This window comes from Pseudoliparis swirei, chromosome 8, assembly GCF_029220125.1.
Source record: "Pseudoliparis swirei isolate HS2019 ecotype Mariana Trench chromosome 8, NWPU_hadal_v1, whole genome shotgun sequence".
In the NCBI taxonomy this organism is placed as follows: Eukaryota; Metazoa; Chordata; class Actinopteri; order Perciformes; family Liparidae; genus Pseudoliparis; species Pseudoliparis swirei.
The window spans coordinates 8,198,499-8,220,970 of record NC_079395.1 but is presented as its reverse complement, the minus strand read 5'-3'; the positions used below and the strand labels follow the sequence as shown (position 1 = coordinate 8,220,970).

The window sequence follows — 22,472 nt, the reverse complement described above, 5'->3', positions numbered from 1 at the left end:
CCCTGGGAGGCAGAGCAAGTTTATTTTGTTACCGTTAAAGTATAATTCAAATTGCTTAACAGAAAGGATAAAAAAGACAATAAATACAGTAGATGCACAACTTCATAAGGATAGAATATTGCAGAATGGATAATGAGTTACATTCAGTTCAAAGAAGAAATAGAAACATTCAAATAGTGTATTTATTGAATAATAACTAAATGCTGCTTTTCTATGTCTTTTGAACAATTGGCATAATACAAAGTGATAACCTGAGAGAGAGACATCTAATTGGCCAATCGATGGTGCATTAAAGACAGATGAGTATATTACAAGTTCTGTTGTTATCTCACATGAGAGACTTCTCACTGTTCTGTCTCTGCTCTTCTCACTGGTTCGAAGTGGGTGGGGCTCAGTTAGAAAAAAATATATTTTTAGTTCAGGATTTTAGATCTTAAAATCTGACTGGCGACATCTGTTAGGCTGCTCACTGCCAATGGAATCTGATCAAACTTTGAGGTAGGTCTTGGACATGAATATTAAAAGAAATTAAGGATTGAGGATCCCCTTTCGAGATCGTGGACCATGCTTAGTACAAACTATTCATACACTCTGTCATAATCATTAAATGTGTTTATGTAACTAATGATTCCTTCTGTACACATAACCGTATTGCTTCTATCCATCCTGCAGAGGGATCCTCTGTTGCTCTCCTGATTCTGAAGGTTTTTTCCAAGTGAAAGTTTTTTTCTTCTATTTCTTGGAGGTTTTTCCTGATCCGATGTGAGGTCAAAGGTCAGGGATGTCTATGTGTACAGATTGTAAAGGTCACTGAGGCAAATTCGTAATTTGTGATATTTGGCTATATAAAATAAACTGAATTGAATTGAAGGGTCAGTCCTGTGCTCTGAATGAGCTGAAGTTGTCCGAGCACCTTTTAGAGAAAAAAACATTACAATAATCCAAACTGCTGAAAATATAACTCTTGCCTGAGTCCTCTAACTCCTGGTATTTTCGAGTACGCCCGTATGAAGACTTTGTTATTGACTTGAAGAGATAAGAATAAGAACAGACACTCACTATTTCTCAGATGGTTTTATTTGTCAAATGAAAGGCCAGATTCAGATAGTCCAATTCATCGTCATTTTAATAGGTGTTGCACATGTCCTCTGTACAACACTTGATATTAATGTAAGCGTGTATCTTCAGCATTTCGCAGTCTGACAGAGCCATGCATTTCTGGTATTGGCCGTCTGAGAAAGGAGAAAGGAAAGGAAAGGAATTAAGAAAAGTAGAGCCAATGATTCACAAACAAATACCCAACAGAGTAATTTTTTTGACATGAAGCTGACTTTCTACTGAATGTAACGATGCTGCTACTGTTTTGCCACAAGAGGTCTCAAGCAGTTTTCTTACTTAATACAACTTAACATCACCATTGGTGCTCATGATCTTAGTTTTGGCACCATGCATGAACACGTTTTTTTATTCAGGGGACTTCTCCTTTTACTTCACTATGATTTACAGCAAAGATAATATTCATATTTGAGTGTGGTATTCACTGTTTGTGAATCATAGAATAGCTTGCGTATGTAGAGAAACTCACATGGTGCTGTGAGGAATCTGGCAGCAGCACAGGCATCCTTCTCTGGTTTGCAGGTCTCGACAATGAGCTCACAGGCTCCTCCGGCCTTCCTGGAGACACACCGGTGGCAGTCCAGGGCGTCACCTAAATAAAACAACAACAAAATGTAAGCAGTTATTGTGTTTCTGCCTCTGTGGCCTGATCATAAGATAAGATAACATTGTTCATTATGAGTCCCGCAGTGGGACTAATGTGTCTCCTGTCTGAATCTCTCCAGGACCTTTTGCAAGTTGTTTGTCAGATTTAATCTATTTAGATATCAGAGGTGTGCATGAAGTGACATGAAATCTTGCTGCGCTCACACAGATGACTTTAATGTCTCAGATAAGATTACAAGAATCTTCTGTAAAACTAAACGCGTGTGTGTGTTTAATTGCCGGAGAGGTCGCCTCGTATCGTGTTCCTGTACGGGGAAGACGTCCGTGTTGCACAGCGGGAAAAGGTTGTGTTTATTCAGCGGAGAATCAGTGCCATGACTCACCAGCTGCAAACAGCAAGGCGACGGTTAAAGCCAACACCAAGAACTTCATCGCTCGGTCCAATACTGCAGCCTGGAAGACACACAGCACATATTTGATTATACCAGACATAATTAGAGTTGATTATGTCTTGATTTTTATATAACATATGCAGTTTAAATGATTTTTTAAAAGTATTTCTTATGCATTCACGTTGATATTGACATCTGAATAAAATCTATATTCAATATTGTTTCCTGTGTTCATACCTCGTTGATTTGTCTGTCTCTGTTTCTGCCGACGATTGAGATGTGTTCAGCCCCTCTTCCCTCATTTTATACCCGTTCGTACTTTGGTCCGTCATGGTAACGTCCTCCTCAGTGGTGTTTCTCTGTTAAGTCAATATGCTCAGCACCTCACTGGGTACATTGTGTTCAGGGGTTACAGTTTCCCAATGCTCCGGTTCCTGCATTATGCAAGAGCTGTCCACCCTTTGTCCACAATGTAATTAATTTATGAGGCTTTTGCAGATATTAATGTGTGCGTTTTTGTCACAGAAGCAAAGATGTTAAAGATGTATATTAGCTGGATTTAAACCTTAAGTCGACATGGGGATATTAGTGAAAGGAACAGTATGTTTTCTCGAGGTGGATTATGCCTATGACTTATATAAGGTGTAATACCTTTGGCTCAGTGCTCTTTAACTAACCTCGGCTCCAGCCCCATGAATTGACTCCAACAAAGCCTGAATTGACTTGAACTATCACAAACTAATGAAAGAGACTGAAGGACTGGAAACATCTTTCTCTCCGCTGTCATACACACAAAGTAAATGTTGCCCCAAGAGACCAGTGCACTTCCTTTGGCGCAGGAAATGACCTTGATTTGATTTGACTGAAGTCCAATACAACATGATTTTGAAATGTACACACCCAAGAAGACAATATATTCTCCACCATACTTATTGCTTTGATTGACTGCTTAGTGTGAATGCCAAGGCTTGTTGAACTTTCTTATCTTCAAAAAGTGCAATAAATACATTCAAATTGTGAGTTTCAAGTCCAGTGAGAGACATAGGGGCGCTGAAGTATATTATCAACCGGTTTTTTATCCTGCTCCACCTGCCGAGTCTTAAAACGTGTGGCAACTTTGATGTTTAAAACTGAAGCAAATGTTCATGGGTCAACCTCTAAGAAGACCCAGGGATCTCGTCCGGATCAGCATCAGAGAAACTACAACAGACATTGATCCGTAAAGACAATCTGGAGGGGAATCTGCTCTTGGAGTACGACATCTGTGCTGCTCTGCTCATCCTGCAGCTATCAAAACTCAGACAAGGACTGAGAACACAGTCAGACTTTTTCCTGATCCAGTGTGAGGTCCTGGCACAGGGATGTCGTATGTGTACAGATTGCAAAGTCCGCTGAGGCAAATTCAGAATTTATGATATTGGGCTCTGAAATAAACTGAATTGAATTGAACACGCCTCGTTAATTCTACATGTTCCCAGTTCTTTGCCCAATGTACGGTCATACATGTCCTTTCACCTGTTTGCCTGTCTGACCTCCCCTTGTTCCGACTCACTGGAACATCACTCCCAAAAGCCCAATCGTAGCAAATTCTCTGTCCCCCTCTTTTGTTTCGCTCCCCTCAAGCCAAACTCCAATATCAGCACTGGGACATGTAAGGGAAAGTGTCCATGTGGCAAAATGTCTAAACCCTCCATTGTTGTGCTTTTGTTTCCTCTGCCTCGCGAGACCGCCACACACTCCATCGGCCATATATATCTGGGTGGCCCCATTTTTCAACTTTAATTTGGAACAGCTAACAGTGAAAAATGTCTCAGTACTCAGGAAAGGTGAGTAGCCCAACAAGGGAGTGTGATACAGCGACGGTTGAGCCCAAACTTAATCTTGTCAATCACAAACAAATGTCATTACTGTAGCTGACCGGTCCGATTTGTTTAACGCCGTTGAGTGGCATCTTTCTGACTATTGACTGTACGAGTATTTGTTTGGAGAAAAAAGTATTTCAATCTTCACAGATCGTGTTCTACGAGGGGAAATGTTTCACGGGGAGGAAACTGGAGATCCGCAGTGACTGCGACAACTTCCAGGACCGTGGCTTCATGAACAGGGTCAACTCTGTCCGCGTGGAGAGCGGAGCCTACATCTGCTATGACCACCCGGACTTCAAGGGCCAACAGTACATTCTGGAGCATGGAGAGTACCCCGAATTCCAGCGCTGGAATGCCCATAACGATCACATGGGCTCCTGCAAGCCAATCGGGATGGTAAGAGAGAGAGAGAGAAAGACCCCAGGGAAAGACAAATATTTGGTTGGGAAAAAAAGAAGAAAAAGAAGAAAAAAGAAGCATTTCAGACTGCCATATGTGTGTGTGCTTCGCATCTGTTTTTCAGATACATCAAAGACCCATTATCATAACTGTTAGTTTATAATAATGCACAAATTAGTCGTGCAGTGCAGAGGCATATTCACAGCTTGACACATCCCAAACTGACAATAAAGTAAGTGACGGGGAGCACTTGAGAGATACTTAGTAGACTGTGAGCTATACATCCTGCCCTCCATGAACATTTAACCTTTACATTTCAATAGGCTCAACTCTTAATGCACTCAATACAGCGCCTTTGAGAGAAGACCTTGGCGGCGAGTTGAAGGCAAACATGTTTGCTGTAACTTAGCGAGAGGATTTGTCATTATCCTCCTCAGCATGGAGAGCACTTCAGGGTGGAGCTGTTCGAGGGAGACAACTTCTCTGGCCAGTGCGTGGAGCTGTGCAACGATTGTCCGTTCCTGCAAGCACGAGGCCTGACCAAGAGCTGCGTCAACTCCCTCAAGGTTTATGGAGATGGAGGGTACGTACGAGGACATTGTGTGACATGTAACTTGCTGTGGGCACAAAAACACCAACATTATATATGCTAGTATATTGTACTTCAATGACAGATAGATTGAACTGTACGTATACCTTTTTAAAGGAGAATAATGTCATGATAATGTTATGTTACAGAATGTTGTGGACATTAAATGCCCCTAAAATATATATATAATATAACAAAAACAAAGCCTAAAACATGTGCATACCACAGGCGAGTAAGACAATGTGTTGGAAATGGAACATTCATTTTAGACACTATAAGCAGATAGAACTGTATCAGGCATAGTAATATACAATACATATATACTGTATATATAAAACACATTACCTTTAATCCTCTTACATGCATTATAAGAATATGTCACTATTCAAAGTTTGAATGTTATTCCTTTATTTTTGCAAACAGCTGGGTGCTTTACGAGGAGCCTAACTACCGCGGCCGCATGTACATCGTGCAGAGAGGAGACTACTGCACCCACATGGAGTGGCAGGCGGAGAACCCGAACATCCAGTCCATTCGCAGGGTGGCAAACTATTTCTAAACCATTTCACCGTCACAGGCAATGTGCCAGCGGAGATAGAGTCATCTACTGAGGAAAGAAACACACCACACTGCCAAGTCATCTCACGTGGACTCTGTTGGGCTATACATTAATAAAAGATAAAGCACATGTTTGACATTGCTTGTTGTTTTATTTTTCAACGGAATACTAACCCTGACCCAACAAAACCGTCAATCATATTTACATGTTTGCTTCTTTTATGCTCACTCGGTGTGGAACTCTAAACTTAACCACCACATTCTACACATTGTATAAATGGCTGCAGGCAATGAATCCGGTTATTCCTCTCTCTCCTATATGCCATGACTACAACACCTTTTCCTCATATGAATGGATCTATTACCAAGTTACATGAGATACTCTGGGTGCCTACCCTTTTAATGAAAACAAAGAAAGAAGGAAGCAGCCACTCAGGCGTCATACAAGCAGATGTCTGACAGTCAGCAGTCAACAATGGAAACTGTGTGTCCTCCCAACAAACATGGGGTAAAAATCAAGAGTGAAAGAGAGATATTTCACATATAGGTTGAAGCATATCTGCAGATGCCCCGGGAGCTCTGCTACCACCTAGTGTCATTTATCTATTTTACTGTGAAGTCGTGACGTTCACCTCGGGGTTTTCGAAGTGATCACAATGGAGATTCTCAACAGCACTGACACAAACACATGACAAATATGGGGATTTTCTAGTGATTCTTCCTTGAATACAAATGTTTTATGATATCATGCACACAACATGTATTTAGCATTGTATTGGCAGAGCCTTTTACAACATTATTAGCTCATGCGTTCATGTATTTTATGCCCCACTGCATCATTTCCACCGTGTTCTCATTCTTTTAGGAGTGTCACACACTATGGTCGTGTCCAGTGGACCTTTAATGACCACTCATGTGCTTTCTCTTCCAACTGTCATGACAACAGAACTCCTATCTTTACCATGTTTCTCCGTGGCCTCTATCAAGTTACAGGGTCAATATAGAATAGCTTAATGAGGAAATGCTTGGTCTTGAGTTACACGCAGTGGCACTAGTTTGAGGGCGATTACCTACGGCTAACCTCATTCCTGGGCCATTTGCTGCATGAATTGTCTGGGTGTCACTAGCATGCCATTAATCTGGATGTCAAAGACGAGAAAGAGAGGGAAACTGTGAGCCAGGCTTAATGGCATTTTAACAATGTCATTGTTGGTTTTCTACGAAGATGAGACTTATTAGTGTACACAAAGGATTTCCGTTTTGAGAGAGCGTTTCTTAAATGCTAAACAAAGGAAACTATGTGCAGTGATATTGTATTATTATTATTTTTTGTATTATACTTCATTAATATTCCTTGATTATTTTCTCTCATGGATGTGTTTATTCTTAAGTGGGAATATTACAAAAGAGAAGCATACCCAATTATTAGTCAGAGGATAATGACTTGAAACTTAACCTTTTTGAGGTAAATATTTATCAAAGGGATTGCCTGTTGGCTGGGAGACGTGGTGAGTGGGCAGGCTGACCAATCCTTTGTCACAAAACACATCATGCCACAATTTATAAAGCAATTATATTGAATGAAAGGCTATTAAAAGAATATCATGTTTGGAAATTAGGGAAGATTGTTGACGCACACTTCCTATTTTGTGATAGTAATAAAAGAAAGGCTTAGCAATTCATTATGAGCCATATTTGGCTCTATTTTAGTTTTGCTGTGTGAGCTATATTATATATGTAACACTGTCTGGCGGACGAATACATTTTAAATAGCATTTATTGTATCTTGTTACTCCAAATTGGGTCATCTATTTTTACCACTGCCACTAATGCATAAAAGATCATTCAGATAGAAATCTTGGGAATTTATTATTCTATTTGTGGCGCTGAAATACATTTTTTCACACGGACACAAATATACCCTATTATGTACATATTACATAAATACTCCGAGTTAATTTTGTAAGTGCACGCTGCTCGTGTTGGTTTAATGTCAATACAATGAAAATAAAGACTGTGCCTAGTTTATGGTTGACTTTATATCTGGCGCTAGATGTTCTCTCACGGATTACATATTCAAACACTTCAAAAACACTTTTCTTTACGGTCATTTCCGTCTGAACAGTAAACACATGTAGACTTTTCCTGCCAAGTGGATTTAAAACCCGGTTTAAATAATAAGAACCCAAAAGTAGACGATAAGAAATACCGACTCTGACCACAGAAAGTGCAAGTGTTACTATCAGCTGGAACCGGGACAAATAACCAACGTGGAAGGCGAACATCGTTCACAAAAGCCTCGTGTCCCGCCCGTCCGGCGATTTTAATCCGTTTGAAAAAAATAAAATAATAAACGTGATCCTAATCCACGCGAGTCTTTAAAGGAAGTAAATCCAAGCACGTATATCTGCGGAGTCGAGTTAAGGTCACACGCTGGCTCCCTGAATTCCCCTCTTTGTGTTTACACATCCGGGTTCCCCTGTTTGCAGCCCATTCCCCATTTAGAAGCCATTTTGGACACAGATCAGTAACATGCATGTAAACCCCGACCGACCTCCCGACGCTGCGGTGCTACCATTCCCGTGAATAACCTCAAGAAAAAAAAGAGCGCCGAGCTTTTCACCCCCCCAGGGCCGGTTCAGCGGCTTCTCGCCTCGCCTTTTGGACCCACTTCCGATGCCAAATACTACACCTATTCGCGGACTGGCAGTCAGTTGATCGCGGAGATCGTCTCTTGCAACATTATTTCAGCGCCGCGGCTATTGACACGAGTGGTGGTGGTGTAGGTGGTGGTGTTGGTGGTGTTGGTGGTGGTGAGGCTGCTGGAGGGACTCCGAGGCCTGTGGTCGGCTTGATCCTGGACGGATGTTTTGGACAACCTGAGTTTTAATGTTCGCGACGGAAAGCCGGGGAAATATCGCTCCTGTATTCCAAAACGGAACATGTCTTTTTCATGGCTGACTTGTTCACTTCTTCTGGGAACTTTATGCGCAGGTGAGTTGCTTTATTGTTGGTTCCGAATTTTGCAACAGTTTTTCTTCTTCTCTCGACTCGGGAGGCATTTGTGTGCGTTTGCCTTTGTGTAGTTTTAAAATGTCGACCAGGGGGGCGAGTTTACGCGTGTTGGTTGTTGAAACTTAGTTGGTAGTGAATACTATCTGGCAGCTGTGGGGCGATTTTATTCTCTTACACATAATGCTCTTTTTTCTCTGTTTTGCCTCCACAAATCCATCTATTTCATACACGGGAATTACCAAAGCGTTAGCTGTGATTTATTTATTTATTATTATTACAACAAAGAAATGATCTTGAATAACGCATTTTACTGCTGGTTGATTTCCCCCTAAAAACAACATATCCAAATGTAAAACTGTTGCGTCCCCCTCGCCTTTCTTCACAGTGGCAGGAATAGAAGGCAGCAGCTGCATCAACATCCTGAAACCTTATAGGCTGCATCTCAGGTCTGCACTCCTGTTTGTGCCTCCAGCCTCGTTGGAAAAACACACACACTTTGTCTGAAAATGATTTTCATAAATCAATGTGCGTTGGATCTGACGAGGCAGCAGCTGTTGTCTGAAGGCAGGTCTTTACCCGGGATCGAGGTTACTGTGTTACAACAGCTCCGTTTCCAAAGCCACTGGCTTGCTACCACGTGAAATTGAGCATGAGGGGTTGTTTTTCTTTTGTTTGGCTTCTTCTTCTTTCTTTTTTTGCAAGCGTTTGCAACTCATCTGGGAGGTTTTATTGTGCGCCCCTAAAACGTTCACCCCCCACCCCTCCCCCAGCTAGATATTCTCTATAGTTGTATTGGCAACAACAATAGCCACCTTTCACCCCTCAACTTTGAGTTTTTCTAAAATGCCAACCAGCGCGGTAGCTAATGCCTTTATGGGTTCTAGATTAAGACTAGCAGTCTATTGTAAGATGCGTCTCCAGAATGCATGTTGGTGTGGTGTAAGCCTCGGTAAGTGACAATGATCTTGTGGTAAAAGTCCTCCGGATCATGTGACCACAGATATCAGAAATGCCATCTCTGCTCAATGGAGCATTGGACATCACTGCTGTTTGTGTGTGTTTTTTTTGTCCTAACCATCTTCCTTCCTTAATAATGAGCCTGATTTTTTTGTCATTACATTCATCCCTATATTTTCGAATGAAATCCATTGTATGCTTGTGGACAACTAAAGGCATGTATGTGTAAGTGGAGTGCCTGCGAGAGGGAGGGAGGGAGGGAGAGAGAGTGAGTGTGTGTGTGCATGTTTAATGGGTTGGTGGGGTAACACTGGGGGATGGGCAGCCTCCTATAGGCAGGGATTTAAAGAGACATGCACTATTTTTTCTGTGAACAAAGATTAGGCATGAATGTCCAAGTGACACCGTGACTGACGTGTACGGCGTGTTATCTGCTTCAGTATTCATCAAAAACACATCTTGCGTGTCTTGCTTGAGTGTGTCCAACATTACATCCACAAAGAAAGACTGATAAAAAACCTTTTCAATTGTGCAACAGCAGGAGAGTGACAGCTATTGTTACATCTCAGGCAGGGTGAGGGAAACTATTTCCTGCTAAACGACGGTAAAAACCCTTGAAGAAGGTCTTATCTATCTTTCCAGATGTGTCACACTCCAGCAGGATTCAAGTGTCTTTATCTATGGAAGTAGAAGCCTGGTGTGCTTCCATATCACACAAGGGCATACCATTGTTTTTCTACAGCTAATTAAATTGTCATATTCTCCTCCTTTTTAAGTCGTTAGTCACTGAGAAGATCTTTTGGCGAATGGGATTATGCTGAACTACTATTCAGCAACACATTTCGTAGCCCTGAGGAACTCCCTTTTTACGACGGAGAGGTCCCAAACCTGGCCGTGTGCCAGAGTGATGATAGAGGCTTTGCTCAGAGATGTTTCCTCGTGGCATCGAGCGGATCCTTCGCCATATGTCTGTGTTTCCGCTGTTGATTTTCAATTCATTACGATGTGAGCTGACTGAGGCCTTCTGTCCATCGCAGGGTACAGTCTGGGCGAAGCAGAGACCCGGGAGTGTGTGTACTACAACGATAACTGGCGTACAGAGAGGACCAACCAGAGCGGCTTCGAGCGCTGCGAGGGAGAGAAGGACAAGCGGCTGCACTGTTACGCCTCCTGGCTCAACTCCTCAGGGACCATCAAGCTGGTGAAGAAAGGATGCTGGCTGGACGACTTCAACTGCTATGACAGGTCCGATCATACCGAGCGAGGTCATCGCCGCCGTGCGTTTCCATTGATATTTCTGTCGCCTGGCTCGTATCCAGAGCGACTGGCAGAGAGTACAGCACAAATATCTGCCTTAGTACCCATCTCTAGTTCAATACATCTATATTTATTTGACCCGGGACCATTTTTAACCACAGAAATTAAACAGCTGATACCAAAACTATTTGTCAAGAAGACAAACCTCTTGCAATCATGCAAATATTTGCAGGTTTTGGCCTCGCAGAGGAATGGCTGATTTTCTGCTTTTAATATAAATCTATGTGTGTTCGGGCTTTAGTCTTGTGGTGGGATAAAACAAAGATATGAAACCTGTCATTCATCAAAACAAGTAATAATTACTAAGATATCTTGCGCTTTGGTAACATTTTGAATGGCATTTATATTCAACTTGCATTTTACAGAGTAAATGACGGATCAAAAGATGATTTTAGTGTTGGAAGTCATTAGTTGACAAGCAACCTTGAAATAAAACATGACATAATGTGTAGATATGCAGGATACATTGCCAAAGTAACTGCTCTATTTGCATATGTATATAGATATATATATATACAGTATACACCTCAACCCACTACATACACTCAGTTGCCAGTTAACTGTACAGAGGTGTGTCTGTTGTATAACAGACCAAATAATATAACCATCTGTCAGTATAATGCAATACAGTTAAATAGCACCACACATTATCAAACGATTGAATCAACGCCTCCCGAAAACCGTTTCAACCGAACCTTGATGAAGGTTACAGTCTACTGAATCTGTCTACACATTTCTCAATTAATCTTAATCTAAAACGATTATTACATGCCCATTGCAGTTTCTCAGAGCCCAAAATATTATATTCAAATGGCGAGTTCTTTCTGATGATCAGCAGTCGAAAACCCCACGGATATTGAATCCTCAGTCATGTAAAACACATTCATTGAACTGTCTGGTATCACAAGCTTTATAGATTGTGTGCTTGTAAATAACAAACAAGTGATGGAACCAAAAGGCTCTAATTATCACGTAATCCCTCGACAACACGATCAAACCAGATGCACACTGGGAGGCACATGGCCTCCAGCATCCACACATGTAAGTGCCTCTACACACACAGAATACACAGCACAGCATGTCGAATGGAAATCATTCGATACATTTCCCCGACACAAATTGGAAGGCCAGCCAAAGAGGTTGAGGTATGCAAACTCCAATTCCGATCGTGCTGTCGAACCAGACTCTTAATAGACTTTTAAGTAGGAATTGATGTTTGGGAAAAGCTCTGCAACCAGCAGAGTTAACATTAATTCTTAGTCTGCATCTGTACATCGACGGTGCAGAGTACAGCTCGGTGTCCACCGCCTGGTGATGGCCGGTAGATAGCGTGGCACCGGGCCACAAGTCGGGAGGAGAATCTTAAACTAGCTTTTATCAGGAGCCAGTGCAGAGCCGTGTGGCATGATCACACTTTTTAGCCTCCACAATGCTGTGGCTTGAATATTAAACAAGCTGGAGACCTCTGGTGACTCATAAAGGTGGAACGCAAGAACTGGAGAAAACGTCACTCTAATGACCTGCCACAGATTACACATCTGTGTGCACAAAGAATTAACCACGAGAGAATAGTTCAGCTATTTGCCGTGTGTTTTTATTCTTCTTCTTTTTTCTACATTTGCTCAGATAGTTGTACACGTGACCTGTGGGTTTTGAGAACGTCAGGATAAACATGAGCACTATTATGAGTGATGTGTGGATCCGCATTTTGAACCAAAAGCACATTTCGAAATTTGGATTGTGGGTTTAGACGCAGTTAAAAAAAAGTCTGTTGACTGTCAGGGGAAATGGCTTCGGTCTGAAATGCTGCTGTATAACTATAAAGGGAATATAATGACAACTGAAAACATATTGTTCCATTCTGATTGGTCTAGGTTTATTATCCCAGAGGGAGATTTGTTTTCACAGCTATTTCAACACCGAAACAGTCAGATAAAGACGGCAGTATACAACATCTTTATGTATGCGTTCATCCATCCCAGCTTACGGTTATGTCAACAAGGCACTTTGTTCAGGGCCGTTATTGCAGAAGGGACTAACAGTTCTCTACGCTCATAATTAATGAGGTTAATAAGACAATAGAGTCCCATTATAAGAGATTTAGTGTATTCATGTACCCAATAGAAGTCTCTGTAGGTTCAAACGCTACATAACCAGTATCCAATACCAAGGAATGCATGGGTTAAAGCCAGAGTCCTGATGATAAACAATATCTTTCTTAAGAGTCAGACGCTCACCTGCTTGGTCACAAAATGCATACATGTTAGTATCTGCATGTTTTGGCCCTGTTGTTAATTTTTTTTTAATGGCTCGACATCTTTTGTGGTTTGGTTTTCCGACGCAATAATGTGGGTGTGTCGTCGGCTTTTCTTTCTTCTTTTTTAGGCAAGAGTGTGTCTCCATGGAGGAAAACCCTCAGGTCTTCTTCTGCTGCTGCGAGGGCAACTACTGCAACGAGCGATTCACCCACCTTCCTGACATGATTGGCAGTGGCAACCGAGGTGAGCCGCAAATGCATCCCACATATAGCGCGAGCGAAAAATAGGTCTTCGCTTTTCCCCTCCCATTAGTGGGCGTGAAGCCTGCATCTAGCACTAAAAAAGTGTCATGTGTATCACACTGATGCATGATACACAGCCGTGATGATCTTTTTCCATCTTAAACGATGCCTAGTTGTAAGAAAGTTGTTAATTTACCTTCTTGACATTTTTATTTTCTTTAAAAAGGCCTTTTCAACAGACTAATCTTTTTTTTTTGTGTAGTCCAATGCTGATTTTCAGTTGGCCTAAAATGTAGACTTTAGACTCATCGAAACTGGCTTATTTGTCTGTATATTGACAGCCTGTGTAGTGATTCACTCAGTTGTGATCAAGGCGGGACAATCGAGAGAAGATCTTCCCCGTCTCTTTTTAAATGGGGTCTCACGTCCCCGTGAAGGACGCCCGTAGCCTGCATACAACCTACAATGTCACAAAGCTGACCATGCTGTAATTATTCTGTTCCACCCTGACAGTGAAAATCCGGCCTCCGCCCCGAGTGCCGTCCCTGCTCAACGTGCTTGTGTACTCCCTGCTGCCGCTCTGCGTGCTGTCCCTGGCCCTCGTCCTGGCCTTGTGGATGTACCGCCACCGCAAACCTCCCTACGGCCATGTGGACCTGAGCGAGGTGAGAGAGGCCATACACCCCGTCCCACTCTGCTTTAAAGTGGTACTCTGTGCCGCTGAGCGATCAGTCTTTCCCCTGCATGTTTGCTCCTGCACTGCTTACTCCTCATCGTGCAGGTCATCGGTTATATTCCTGTAATATTCTGCACTAAGGGCAGGAGAAGTGCCAACATCCCTCCGATCGATTTAGCAGAAGAACACGCCTTAACCGACTTTCCTCGTCTGTCATTCAGGATCCTGGAGCCGCTCCTCCATCCCCCTCAGTGGGTCAGAAGCCACTGCAGCTGCTGGAAATCAAAGCAAGGGGGCGCTTTGGTTGTGTCTGGAAGGCCCAGATGATGAGCGAATATGTTGCTGTAAAGGTCTTCCCTGTTCAGGTATGTCAATTAATTCAAAGAATTTGTGTATGTATATTAAAAATAATATTAAATATATATTATATATATATATATTTATTATTTATTTATATATATTATTCATTAGCTCAATATTACTGATATTTACATTACCTTAAATGAGAAGAGAAAACGGCATGGATGACCATCTTGAGAGCCCAGAGTGAAAGGCCTGATCTATAAGATTCTCCTTAAATAATAAAAACATGAACATTGTAATTTCTTTTTTTCAAAAGAAAGATAGTGGCCAAATATCACACTGAGCTTTGTGTAGCGACTGCATGCACAAAGGGACGGTAGTTGCTTTCTGCACACACACGTGTGTCAGATGTTACAACACTGACCAGTAAGACAACAGACCCATTTCTTTTAAACTAGTGCTCAAGGTGGTTAAACTGTTGTAAACAGTTTTTTTTAAACATTTGGTTCTTTTTTAAATTACATTTCTTTTTCTTATGCTCCAAGATTACAGATCTATTAAATCGGATGCTTAGCATTGGGACTTGAATGTAATGTCAATCCACACTTTAACATTGGCTTTGTTTTAACATGTAAGAAAAGCAACCCGGTTCTTTTCCAAAGTGCTTCTATAAATCCTGAAGACCTGAACCCTTTCTGATCCGCGTGTGTTCGTACAGGACAAGCAGTCGTGGCATAACGAGCGGGACATATTCCTGACTCCGGGGATGCGTCACGAAAACCTCTTGCGCTACATCGCTTCAGAGAAGCACGGCAGCAACCTGGAGACGGAGCTGTGGCTCATCACAGAGTTTCATGAGAGGGTGAGTACTCATCTTCCCATGTTTATAACACACACATGTAGCACATTCATGGTGAGGTGTGTCTGTTTACTAGAACTGCTGGGCATTTCATTTACAACAGAAGAGCATCACAGCTTTTATTAAAGTGGGTTTTATTTCTTATGGTAGGTCTACCTTAATGTGATCTAGTTGAATTGCTTAGATTTAGACAGTATATTTATAAGCGTGTATCAGGTGAAAAGACAATGTGTGTTTGTGTGTGTGTGTCAAAAACAGGATCAAACAATAATTACCAGAACCACAAATGTAGCATTACGTTTGTGTAATGACATTCACGGCTTGTCCTCGGAACACCTTCTTGTATTCATGGCAGCGGCACAAACATATTTAGTTCCGGTAATTGTCTCGGTGCCATCTGTGTGCGTGCGTCATCCGTTTGGTGTAATGTATCAATTTTTTGTCCGTGTTGTTCATGATAATCTAAGCTATATTGTTAGAATTTCGACGCCTCTGGTAATTTTTCCAGACTACGCTATACGCGGGACCAGAAACAATCTATCCCAGGGTTCAGCTCGGCTAACTCTGTGGACGCTAACATTAGATTTTCTGAGAAATGGATTAAATTTGATTCTTGTGATGTTATTAATCCTTTTTCCTGAATCGTGTTTGTGTGCAGGGCTCATTGACAGACCACCTGAAGGGTAACACCGTGTCCTGGAATGACCTGTGTCACATAGCAGAGACCATGTCCCGCGGCCTGGCTTACCTCCATGAGGACATTCCTAGCTGCAAGGGAGAGGGGCCCAAACCCACCATTGCACACAGGTAGAGAGCGCACACTGTGCCCGACTGTCCTCAAATGCTAAAACAACATACGTTTTATTTCAACATTGCTGTCGTCTGGTTGTGCATGATTTAGCAATTTTGCTCTGGAAATCCATGGATTAATATGTAAGACTAAGTTTGAAGTCTGAAATGAATTCTCCAGGGACTTCAAGAGTAAGAATGTGATGGTACGAGATGACCTGAGTGCAATCATTGGAGACTTTGGGCTCGCGGTGCGATTTGAACCAGGAAAACCTCCAGGAGACACTCACGGCCAGGTATGACCACTGACTCCTATTTCTACTTCATTTCATTTGTAGAGGTTTTACATTTTGACATAAAATGTTTCTCCTGTTGATCAGCAGCCAAAAAGCTGATTACAAGTGACGAATTATGTTTTTATGATGAGTAAAAGTTAAGGCTCATACAGGCAGTTTCCTATCAACGGGTTTGAAGTTGAGGAATGGTACTTATACGTCATCTGAAAATAATTCCAGTGTTTATTCTGGCTGCAGAATAACTTGATAAGTTTGGAGAGTGCTGCTGTAGGTGGAGCCATTTCAACCGGCAGCGAAGCAGGCTGTAGTTTTATACTCATGCATTGTTTTGTGTCGCTTTAACTGGCATGGCTGGCAACATTACGGGCCTGATCAGAGTCTTTTGCAGTTTGCTGAAACTTTTAAAACTGTTTTTTCTTTTAACTCAACGGTTAAAAGCACCAAACTTAAATTTCAATTAATTAAAAGGACGTGCCCAATATCTCTTTTTTTAATCTCTGCTAGACCTGTTTTCTGTTCAGACCATACCAACTACGGTTGATAATAATATAGCTCCAGGACAATAACAAAAAACACTCTCATGATGTCACAAGTTCACCTTTAAGAATTCAGGGCGCGCCTGCAAAAAAACCTGAGGCGCATAGAACGGAAAGACGGGAGGCGCTCGGCAATGCAGAAGCGGCACGCGGAAGGTTTCGCTCTCCTTTTTACAAAATAGCCCCCGCAGGCTGCTAAAACGTGCTGCGCTGGATCAGGTCCGACGTGTCCTCGTGCCCAGTGGGTAGAGCACAGATCTCGGCGTGTCACCAGCCGGCATGGCGGCATGTCATCTGATGGTCGCCAATGTCGGTTGTTTGCGAACGCGTCCTTTTGAAAGCGCACACAGTTGCATAAGTACTCTTCCGAACCATCATTCATTGTTGCATGCCTTGTCCCGCCAGGTGGGTACGAGGCGGTACATGGCTCCAGAGGTGCTGGAGGGAGCCATCAACTTCCAGCGAGACTCCTTCCTGAGGATAGACATGTACGCCATGGGCCTGGTGCTGTGGGAGCTGGTGTCTCGCTGCACGGAGGCAGACGGTGAGTCAAGCGGTGCAGGAATGCTGCCGCCTCGCTCGCAGGTGAAAGGTCACCGCTTCAGGCTGACCTAATAAACAAAGGATTCGTTTTCGTTGTGGCCTGAGAGAGCCATCTGATTTCAGTTAAAAGTTGTAATGTGGGGAGTTTTAAAACAGGAGTGCTGGTTTCAGCTTCTTTTTTTTTGTATCCAGATGCGGTGCTGTTTTCTTAACCTCTCTGTGGAATGCTTTACAACCTGTGCCCTAACTGCCCCTCTCTCGGTACAGTTGGCGAGTACATGCTGCCGTTTGAGGAGGAAATAGGTCCGCATCCCTCCCTGGAGGATCTGCAGGATGTGGTCGTGCACAAGAAGATGCGTCCAGCCATCAAGGACTGCTGGCTCAAACATCCGGTGAGTAACAGTGAAAGAAAAGCGCCTGCCGTTTCAGCAGCAATACCAGGATATCGTGTATCCTTTTTTTCCAGTGAATACAGCTCGGTCACCTGAGGTCATACTCAGTTCTCTGAATTACTTGTTGTTTTTGTTGTTTCTGTATATTCATACGGTCACAGAAAAAGTGACCGACTTCTGTCCTACGACAAAAAGAAGTGCCCTTTTGCTAAAGTAAGAAAATGAGAACCACGGGCGTACTCTCCTAACATTTCTGGTTTGTGGCTACAGGGTCTGAACCAGATGTCCGAGACCATCGAAGAATGCTGGGACCACGACGCAGAGGCGCGATTGTCCGCCGGCTGCGTCGAGGAGCGCATCGGCCAGATCGCCCGGACGATTAGCAGCACTATCTCAGACAGCCCCGTCTCCATCGTGATGTCCCTCACCAACGAGGACCTACCTCCCAAAGAGTCCAGCACCTGAACGGGGTGACACCATCCTTCACCTGAGCTCCGGACTTTTTTTATTTTTCAAATCCAAACTCAGCGGATCTCCGTGAAATATTTAAAAAAAACATTGAAAAAAAAACAACAACTAGCAAGTTGAATGCAGCTGCTATTTTATCCCACACTGGTATTTTTTTCCTTTTTCTGTTTGAATGTTTTCGTTTTTGTTTTGTGTGTGTGTGTGTTTTTAATGTCAGATCTTACTAACGCATCCATCTGCTGTAGTTTTGAAGTAGTAATAAGTTATGCGATGGGCACATCTGATAACAACTGTGTTGAATCTTAAATTTCGTCATTACCTCATGTATTTCTTTTGTGTTAGTATATTTTTATTACCTCATAAGTTGTTATCTTGGTCGATTTCCTGACTCGGTCAGGATCGTCTGCGGCCAAATGAAATTAACCTCTGCTCCAAACCTCGGACGACGTGCTGCGCACCTCAGAGGAACCGTTTTGAGACTTAGACAAAATATTTTCATCTTCCTCAGGGGTCGAAGCTTCTTGACTTTTAAACTCGAGTGTGCTCCCTGATTTTTAAACCTGTGAATGCCTCAGAATGAAAAAGGATTAAGACAAATCGGGAGCACAGATGTGTTTAATGCAAGGGAGGAGCTCAAATGGGAGCCGAGCAGTTATATTGGACATTTGCGACTTTTTTTCGAAGATTTGGGACATGCCTCTTGTCCCCGGGGAACTACCTCTCAGGTATCCAGAAGGCTTCTTTGGAACATTTTCTCTAAGTTAAGAGCCAAGCTATCCAGCTCGCTATCATGGACATATTCCTGGATTTTATTTTGTTTTTTTTTAATTGTAGAAAATCAGAGTTACTCCTTTGCTCGTGCCGGGGATGCTGTCTGGAGTTCCAATGTTACACATTCTTGATTTTAACTGTCTATGTGTGGATGAGTGAGAGAGAGAGAGAGTGTGTGTGAGAGATAATTTGAAGACGAAATGATGTTTGTTACATAGTTTATTCTTTTTCTTCTTCTTTTTAAGTAAGAAGCATGGACGGATAGTCTGGGTTTATCCTTGCGAGGGCCATACTTGAGTAAGCAACATGTCTGTTCTTTTATTTTGATGGGTGTTTCTTCAGTAGACTCAGTCAGACACCAGTCCCCAGATACCTCAAGTCACTGTACATCATGCAAGGAGAGCTCAAATGGTTGCCTTTGTCTCAAATGCAATGCCATAGTTGTACCATAACATAAGTACCATACATTGAATGTCCGTTATGCTGCTGTGACTATTCCAGGATACTCAAGGATTTGTAGATGTACATGTATTCTTTGTTGATATAACGCTAATGATATTATGTGAGGCTAATATTCTGTTTTTGTGTTTTTTGACTGGGTAAGCCCTCAGCTGCTTACTCCTCCAGACTGACCTCAGATATTCTGACAAGTACCTCAGGCTTTTTCTACATGTATATCAAGTTGTGTTATGTATTTTATTGTGTTTTAGTAGTTGAGATATTTTATTGCCGGTTGGGCCTCTTTGTGGAGATTTCTTTTTCATTTTTTCTTCTTCTTTTTTTTTGTTTTGAAAAGAGCCTGACCAGTTTTCACGGTGTTAATGCTGTACAAACCTAAAAAGAAGAGTCAGTTACTTGTAAATAGACCCGTTCACACAGTTGCCGAACACTAATCTGGTTTTTTTTTTCAATACAAAAGCAGGGCATTATTGTTTTTAATTTCACAAACGGAAAGGGATTTCTCAGTTCTTCAACATATTTAAGTCATTTTGACAACCAGCCCTTTGATATTTTAAATATATATATGTATCTATATATATATATACTTATTTTTTTTCTGAAAATGGTGGTTGTGTTACTGATTTCTATTAATAATGGTATCAGTTCCTCTGAATCAGAAGCTGTGTAGGTAGCACTTGCATTAGAAAGCTTAGTGTGCGTAACAACAACAACAACAAATCTCTGATTGTTAGGTTCTGGCGGCTTCTCTGACTGGCCACTTGCTAGAAATGCCAGTTTTTACAGTATTACCTCAATAATTAACCCGCTGATGTGATGTTCAGACCCGTTTGGTGATAGTTAAACCACGTTGGACGACACACAGGCTCATCTGTTGTGCTTTGATTGGTGTTGTGAAAGATGGTGATTTTAACAGTGCTCTGTGACGCTTGCTCCTGTGCAGTTTTGGTAAAGAACATGTGTGTGTGGGGGGGGGGGAAAAAACATCAATCCATACTGAATAATGTTTAAAGTATTTAGGAATCATCAGCGACATGATTGATAATGCATCCCCATTGCAGTTCATGTAAACAGTGGCATGTGCGTGGTCCAAGAGTCCAGCAATATTTATTATACAGCAATAGTCACTTGAATATCAAAGTTTAAGTAGTTAAACTCAGATGTGACTTGGCAGTATTCTTTTGTGGCTCAATAAAGTACATCTCATCTCACCTGGATCATGTTCTAATGAAGACACATGTTAAAACCGCTTAATAGAATAACATACTATGGGTTTATTTGTGTGTGAGCCGAACGTGACCCAGGTGCTTTTACATATTGTGCCAGGAAAACAACGATCACGAAGGAAAATCTGCCGTGACCGTTCGTTACCTCCAAATGCTGTCTTACACCCAGCTCTTCTGAACAGAAAAACCTGTTACCTCGTGCAGTACCTCGTTAGTAACACTAACATGGAGTCAGTCTCATCTTCAAAACAAGAAAAGAAAGAAAAAAAATAATTATCTTGTATATATTAACTTGACAAATGTAAAGGGTTTCTTCCATTTCATGTGTGAATGAAAAACAAAATCCTTTTTTTATTTACTGTCAACATATTGCGTGAATGAGTGTTTGACTGAATAGTGTGATCTTCCCTGTTGATGTGAACTGTGTGTATGCGGCGTGTGTGTAGTGTAAGTTGTTTGGTTTCACTAAAACAGTACGAATGGTAACTTTATCTGTGTTGAAATGCTTAGAATTATAAACTAGATGAGAATACATCCATCTTTTTGTATATTGAAATAAAGACGAACACTGATTAACCATGCAAATAGAAGTTGTTTTGTTCAGTTTCACCATGTTTCCATGCTCCCTTTCATTACACATCACCTCAACATACAACATAATAATAAAAATACAAAAAGATTTGGAATGCCATAAGTAAGACATGAATCAGAGGCATTACTGTTTCTGTAATGTAGAACTTCTGTCAGATCATGTTTTGTTTATGTCCTGCATACAATGATACAGTTGTGTTCTATGGTTACATATGAACACTAGATGGCAGCATGGGTGCCAGTAGTTTGGTTAAAGTATTTTCTTTCTCTGGGGCAAAACCCACTGATCAAAACTGCAAATGAACCCGAGCAATCAGGCTATAATTATCATGCTTGGACATGGAAAAAGACTAGTATTTTTCAAATAACATACACAAATAACACATTTGCTTAACTGTTAATGATTATCTGATCTGTGTTCTATTCTAATCAGTAGTGATTTCATGTACTTGTTGGTTCTAATTGTTGGCAAGACATATGTATGTCAAAAATGTCACTATTATTGCAGAACAGGAACAGAACAAATATATTCCATCCATAAAAATATTGCCCAGTTTTAATCTACAGAAATGATATGTCAACGGTCATATATATTCATATTCGTAGCCTATGTAGTTTCAGCTACAAATGGCAATAATGTATTGTACGACAGCATTGGACTTGTTTTTAACCAATACAACAAAGATGAGAAAGGTTCTATTTAAGCTAAGAAATGGTGAATGCTTAGCATACCTGCTCTTTGTTTATGTCAAAGGATTCTGCCATTGAAACAAAAGTTAATCCAAGTGGGGGAAAATACATAATAAAATATAATATTGTATATTACAAGACAAATGAAAGGTGCGGCAGATTTGTCGCACAAATGTGAAATGCTGATTTATTTTTGCTGGACTATGTTCTTGTCTGACTACATACTACAACAAAAAGAGTGATTTACAAACAATTACATTTCAGTTTACATGGTTTTATAATGTTCTTACAGGCCTCTTAATGTCACATATTTGTAAACGAGACAAACAATTACAGTTAGTGTACACTCAAATGTAAGATACATTAAATAAACAGGCAATACACGTTATAGGCAAGTTTATGTTCACTAATCCATTTAAATGAGTGCCCGAACGTCCGTCTGCACCGGAAGGCATCACAGCCCCATTCCTTTAAGAAGAGAGCTGGCCAATCCCAACGCGAATGCGCCGTCACGTGATAAACCGACGAGTAAATTAGGATTGACTTGAGAGTTGCTGAT

The 22,472-nt window shown here is 41.6% G+C and overlaps 3 protein-coding genes across 3 annotated transcripts; 2 read left to right on the top strand and 1 right to left on the bottom strand.

The window, feature by feature from the left end:
* Positions 1-1,059: 1,059 nt before the first annotated feature.
* Positions 1,060-2,439, bottom strand: ly97.3 (lymphocyte antigen 97, tandem duplicate 3). Its single transcript, XM_056420261.1, has 4 exons — positions 2,352-2,439; positions 2,106-2,175; positions 1,586-1,708; positions 1,060-1,232 (listed from the first exon to the last, which is right to left on the bottom strand). Exons 2-4 carry the CDS (start codon positions 2,152-2,154, stop codon positions 1,126-1,128), a joined length of 279 nt encoding a protein of 92 aa, XP_056276236.1. The 5' UTR covers positions 2,155-2,175; positions 2,352-2,439; the 3' UTR covers positions 1,060-1,125.
* Positions 2,440-2,582: 143 nt separating this feature from the next.
* LOC130197546 (gamma-crystallin N-A-like) lies at positions 2,583-5,659 on the top strand. Its single transcript, XM_056420260.1, has 4 exons — positions 2,583-3,940; positions 4,127-4,375; positions 4,816-4,961; positions 5,391-5,659. The coding sequence occupies exons 1-4, from the start codon at positions 3,920-3,922 to the stop codon at positions 5,524-5,526; spliced, it is 552 nt and encodes a 183-aa protein (XP_056276235.1). The 5' UTR covers positions 2,583-3,919; the 3' UTR covers positions 5,527-5,659.
* Positions 5,660-8,220: 2,561 nt separating this feature from the next.
* acvr2ba (activin A receptor type 2Ba) lies at positions 8,221-21,222 on the top strand. Its single transcript, XM_056420257.1, has 11 exons — positions 8,221-8,519; positions 10,535-10,742; positions 13,200-13,315; positions 13,828-13,979; positions 14,212-14,355; positions 15,012-15,155; positions 15,811-15,959; positions 16,123-16,237; positions 17,179-17,317; positions 17,584-17,708; positions 17,979-21,222. Exons 1-11 carry the CDS (start codon positions 8,468-8,470, stop codon positions 18,171-18,173), a joined length of 1,539 nt encoding a protein of 512 aa, XP_056276232.1. The 5' UTR covers positions 8,221-8,467; the 3' UTR covers positions 18,174-21,222.
* The last annotated feature ends 1,250 nt before the right edge of the window (positions 21,223-22,472 follow it).